The 6,000-nt window shown below is 46.3% G+C and overlaps 1 protein-coding gene across 3 annotated transcripts in view; it reads right to left on the reverse strand.

Moving 5' to 3' along the window:
* The window catches only part of MRPS18A (mitochondrial ribosomal protein S18A), a 16,671-nt gene extending 11,162 nt beyond the window's left edge, over positions 1-5,509 (reverse strand). Inside the window, exon 1 of one of the 3 annotated variants that reach the window (XM_047860643.1) lies at positions 5,345-5,496. In XM_047860643.1, coding sequence (XP_047716599.1) covers positions 5,345-5,456 — 112 coding nt within the window. In that variant the 5' untranslated portion in view covers positions 5,457-5,496. Of the gene's footprint in view, positions 1-5,344 lie in introns of all 3 variants that reach the window. The other 2 variants (XM_047860644.1, XM_047860645.1) reach the window with 2 other exon arrangements.
* Positions 5,510-6,000: the final 491 nt, after the last annotated feature.

Here is a 6,000-nt window from a genome sequence, read left to right on the forward strand (position 1 = left end):
GAGACCAGCCTAAGCGGGATGTGGGTGAGACTCAGACTGATGGTCAGTCAGGAGGCCAGCACAGCTGCAGGGAGACGGTCACTGGAACGTGTCAATGTACAAACGCGGGGGGAGCAGAAAAAGGACTCAGCCCCAGCTCAGCAGGGCTTCCAGGCACCCCGGAAACTTTGCAAAAACCAACTTGGGAGAGGGGCAGAGAGCAACCAAATCTAAGCAGCAACAGGTGAGGGGCAAGTTTTTAATAATCCCGGTAGGAAACAAAAGGCGAGACACATTCTGGTACACTCAAGCCAGCAGGAGAACGATGTCTTGAAACATGAAGCGGATAAACATGTGGTTCCCCTCTCTGTGGAGGCACTTGGGTCCTAACCATGAGGTAAACAAATCTAACAGAACACACATCACTCCCGGCAAAGAACCAAACCCTGAAGTCATCTCATTGGCCCCTGGAAGAGAGATCAAAAGCCTGTGGCCAGCTCCCCACACAGCAACCCTGAGCCAGTGAATCATCTTACTATAATCCAGTGGGTAAAACAATAGGCAGATGCTTATCTTATGCAGACAACTTGTCAAACCAGAAGGAATGACCCGAGAACTCTTGCAGGATAGAGAGTGATGAGGGCTGTGTCTCAGTGCAGGGGCAGGAGGCCTGGCTGGAGCCTGAAGAGGCCCCTAGCAGATTTTAAGCCTCTGAAAACAGGAGATAGGAATCAAAATAGTATTGATTTTCAGTGTGCATACAAAAACAAGTCAAAACCAAACAAACCCTGAGATCCATTTTGTCCCTGACCTCCTCTCCGTTCAAGATGGGGATGGCCATGAAAAGCTGGACTAAGAGGTTCAGGTACTAACGGAAAAGTTGTTTAGAAAAAGACGGAATCACCCTTGTGCTCTGAGGTGTGGCTGTTATCAAGTAAACTAAGGAAAGACATGAAGCAGTTTTCTAAACTGGAAATAGGGGTCGAATCTTCTAAGATAGGCACTTCTCATACACATCAAATCATCCGTCCCATGTGAGTGAGACAACACAAGTTGCTGAGCACCTGTGGAGGGTACAGCCCTGCTCTACCTACTGTGGAGAATTAGAACAGAACAGGAAGACAGTCTTTGGCCTAGAGGAGAAAAAGGAATGAAACCAAGTATGGGAACTTCACTACAATAAAAGTCCATGCCTTGTAAAGAGGTCCTTTGAGTACTTCAATAAATACTCGCCTAGGATGGAATCCAAGATAACTGAATTATAACAGTCGAGAGCAAACAGCGCTGTGGTGAGATTGCAGTGAACGCAGAAAGACCTTGATGGACACATAAACACAGACACAGTGAACTGCGGCAGTATAAAGACTCAACTGTTTAGTAAAGTTGGAAGGAGGACCCATGAATGATGTGGAGGGCGCTGCCACAGCAAGTGCCCAGAGACCAAGTCCTTCTTGGACAGGATCCATGGAAACCAAGTCCCAAGCACAGTATTACAGAACGGAGTCACTGATGGCTAACAGGCGGCACTTACAAGTCTTAGGGCAGGGCCAGGGAGTCGAGTGGGGGTTGGGATGTGTGGCAGCACTTCTGGCTATTGACTACTTTTCTCAAACTCCTTCCCCACTCCCTTTTGTTCATCTTTAGTTCTGTTACCAAAGTTTCCTTTTTTTATTTTTTATTTATAGATTTTTTTTTAAACGTTTTATTTATTTTTGAGACAGAGAAACAGAGCATGAATGGGGCAGGGGCAGGGGCAGAGAGAGAGGGAGACACAGAATCGGAAGCAGACTCCAGGCTCTGAGCCATCAGCCCAGAGCCTGACGCGGGGCTCGAACCCACAGACCACGAGATCGTGACTTGAGCTGAAGTCGGACGCTTAACCGACTGAGCCACCCAGGCGCCCCTGTTACCAAAGTTTTCTGATTCCCTAATCACCTAGCCTGTTCTTTTCCCTTGGACCTCCGATGGGAATGTCCCTGTGTATTATACTTTACTATGCTTTTTCCACTAGCAGGCTACTCTGGACTATGTCCCTTCAAGTCTGGAAAGCCCCCAACTCACACACTCATCTCTTAAAGCTTTTAGCTATAGAGATGTCCACTTGACATGCACATCCTTGTCTGAATTGCTAAGTCCTCCAGAAAACCCCTTAGCTAACTGGAAAAGATGAAGAAAATTCCCTCAGCCTTTACTCATTTCAACATACTCTGCACTGGTGTCTGATAGATGATTATTATTCATTCAGATAGTCACGTCTGTTTATTTTTCTTGTTTTAAATACATTTCCTTCCCACGGGGCGCCTGGGTGGCTCAGTTAGTTGAGTGCCCAACTCTTGGTTTCAGCTCAGGTCATGGTATCACGGTTTGTGGGGTTCGAGCCCTGCATTGGGCTCCATGCTGACAGTGCGGAGCCTGCTTGGGATTCTCTCTCACCCTCTCTCTCTCTGCCTCTCCCCCACTCGCTCTTTCTCTCAAAAATAAATAAACTTAAAATAAAAAAAAATTTAAATACATTTCCTTCCCAAGAGTGATAAGGCAGGAATGAGATCTAACACAATCTTTCCCATAAAAAGTACTAATGGTCCTCGGCGAGTTAAGTGATGAGAGTTTTCACTGGGGGAGAACCACAGGGAAGCCCTTCTGTTGAGTAGCCCAGTGATATTAATGGTGGAGAGGGAAGAGTGCTGGTTCTACTTCGAGGCCATCACTCACTAGCTGTGTGATCTTGGGCAGCTACTGAACTCCTCTGGGCCAGATTTTCTCATTGTAAAAATGTCAGTAATATCCACCTGTAAGAACTGTTGAGAAGGGGGTGCCTGGGTGGCTCAGTCGGTTAAGTGTCCGACTTCGGCTCAGGTCATGATCTCATGGCTTGTGATTTTGAGCCCTGTGTCAGGCTCTGTACTGACGGTCAGAGCCTGGAGCTTGCTTTGGATTCTGTGTCTCCGTCTCTGTCTGCTTCTTCCTTCTTGCACTCTGTCTCTGTCTCTCTCAAGAATAAACATTAAAAAAAAAATTGAGAAGACTGAATAAATGTATGTGGAAAACCTAGCACAGTGCTTGCAGCAGGGCGCATACTAAACCACAATTTCCATTTTTATCTTCCTTCACTTTTGCTTTTTCCAGGATCTTTTTTGCTTTTTTTGTGTCCCTCTGATCAACCTTAAACCAGCAGCACAACTAACATTTCAGCCCAGGTTGTCCTTTGCTGGGGATGCTATCCTGTGCACTGGATGTTTCGCAGCATCCCTGGCCTCTACCCACCAAATGCCAGGACTACCAGTTGTGACAACCAAAAGTGTTTCTAGACATTGCCAAATGTTCCCTGGGGGACAAAACTGCCTCCGGTTGAGAACCACTGCTTTAGCCTGAGAGTCTCTACAGGCAAGTGTTGGGTGTTCATGAACTCTGCCTATAATTAGGGAGTACTGTCTGATACTCTAAAAAGTAGGATGAGTGTTTTCAGCAAAACACCCAGCTTCCTCCCCACAACTTTAAATAGTGTATCAAGACAAAGTGGTTTCATTTAAAGGCTTTGAAGACAGGTGGTTCTCAAGCAGAATAAAGAATATGGTAATGCCTTTATGTAAGGTCACATGATTCAATGATTTAGCTTTTAGGTCTGGCGGCAAGTAACACCAAAGAGTTACCAACCCAGATATTTACGGAGAGAAAGAGTTCAAAGACCAATCTGATTATAAAGTCATTCATTTCACAAAATCTCCAGCTGAAAAAATTTGAATCTCAAATACTCTTTTGTAAACAAACAAACAAACCCTGATCAGGAATCAGGAAACCCTGATTCCTCTCATGCATTCTCTGGAAACATGGCAAAAAACTGTTTTCAACTTTCAATTTCACAATGGATATGTAAACAGCAGCTATTAGAGCCTGATGCTTGGTAGACACCCTCAAAAATCTTATGGGTATATGCTTATTGTGCAGCATGGGTAGAGATGAAACATCTTACCAAGTCCTTCTGTCATCAGCATGATCTCTTTGGTACCTTTCTTTATTAATGGATTAGTTTATCTAATGTTAACCAGGCAGTATCTGAATTATGTTGTTCTTTCTAGTAAATGTTCCATTTTCCCTTCACAGCTAAGTTCTTCTAACATACCTATTTCTGTTTCTTCATGAGATCTCTCTTTGATTTCCCCAAACTGGGACCCCCCCTCACCTCCCCTGAATCTGCGAGCTGGAGGCCAAGCCCAGCTAGCTGGGGCCAGGCCTACCAGGAGCCCGGTCTGCCACTGCTGTCTGAAAGCTAAAAAGAGACCCTTTCTGAGACAAATCCAATGGACGCTTCATTTGGTTCTTCTTTTTGGACTTTTCTGTTCCCTCTGACAATAAGGATTACCCTTTCCCTCTGGATACCTTTCAGCTTTGAAGGATACATCGGCCAATACTATGCCAGAATCTTAAAAAACAAAACCAAAAACCAGTATCACTTCTTTTGCACACCACTCCTCCTTTCCTGCTTCCAGCAATGCACAAAGGAAGGCTATGTCCCAAAAGACCTTTTCACTCTCTGCCAGTCCATCCTTTTTTTTACAAAGCCTGTTCAAGACACATTCCCCTCAGTAAAACTTCCAATTGGGTTTCTGTTTCTAGTAACCAAATCTCCCTATATTTAGTCATGTAAAAACTTGCATTTGTTGGAGCATATACATATCATCTCATTAGAACCTAACTTCTCAGGAAAGGGGCTGTATCTTTTCTTTTTCCAGACAGAATCCCTTGACAATTTGAAGTCCAGTACTTGGCCTTCTGTAAGCTCTCAGTTCAATGCTGGAAGCAGGCTGCCTTTCCAGACTTAACGATTATAGAAAAGGAGAACCACCATCTAGCATGTGCCTGCTTCAGCTGTTCGGTGGCTTTTCCACCTTAGCTTCCACTTCTCTGGGAGACTAGCGGCCAGGGCGGAAAAAGCCGCCATCAGAACACAGCATTTTCGGATGAGAAACTGGGGAGGGTAGCCACATGTCCTTCGCTTATGGTTCAGGGATTTTTTTTTTTTTTTAAACGAGGGAGGCAGCAGCTGGGAGAATACGGAAATCAAAACTAACATGCAGACGTTTACCGAAAACTTTTCTGAACCCCGGGACAGGTTTCTTCCTGCCCTAACTAAGCAGGCCTTTCTTTCCGTCCTCCCCTACTAGTGAGAACACTTGCGAGCAGTGGGAAGTCAAGATAATAGCCTCAGGGTCTGGAAAGTGCTTCCAAGCACCCCCAGAGCGCCTGCATCTCCCGCGTTTCAGAACCGCGCTAAGGAAAGGGAGGGAGGAGCGTACGGAGGCTGAGGGAAGCAACCTCCCCCGCTCTTTCCCTCAACGTTGGAAGGTAGCCGGGACCCAGGACTCACCTTCCCTGAACCCGCGAGCTGGAGGCCGAGCCCAGCAGGTCGCGACTGGAGCAGCCAGGAGCCCTCGGAGCAGCCGTCCACAAGGATACACCAGCACATTGAGAGCCGCCATCTTGAAAATTAACGGTGACCGCTAGTGCACTTCCGCTTCCGGAACGGCGCGCGCGCAGCCGCAATGGTGAGCAGGAAGTGTGCGGCTGTGGGAGTCTCGCCCCGGTAGCCTTGAATTTCTAGCTTCCTCTCCTCTCCGGCTTGGGGCTAAGCGTGGAGCCCTGTGTGAAGTGTGAGTCATTCCGAGGGTCCTGGGCAGGTGTTCTAGTTCTCATATGCCAGTCCTCGAAGTCTCAAGGTCTCTTTCGTTCCCTGACAGGCTTTCTTTGTAAAATCACATACACTACACCTATTTCCTTAAAGCTTTTAAAATTCATATGCGGATTTTTTTTGCTTCTTGTGGGTGGGGGTAGGCCTGTTCAATAGAGGTTGAAATGGTTAGGACTCCGGTTCTGGAACATCAGGTATCAGGTAGATCTGGCATAGAATTAATTCCTCCCTTCTCCATCAATCTCTCCTCCAACCCCAATACACACTTGCCTTTCATTCTCCTATATTTAACACTTCCCTTTGGCCTCAGAGCCTTCGTATAGCTATTTCTTCTG

Source organism: Prionailurus viverrinus, chromosome B2 (assembly GCF_022837055.1).
Source record: "Prionailurus viverrinus isolate Anna chromosome B2, UM_Priviv_1.0, whole genome shotgun sequence".
In the NCBI taxonomy this organism is placed as follows: Eukaryota; Metazoa; Chordata; class Mammalia; order Carnivora; family Felidae; genus Prionailurus; species Prionailurus viverrinus.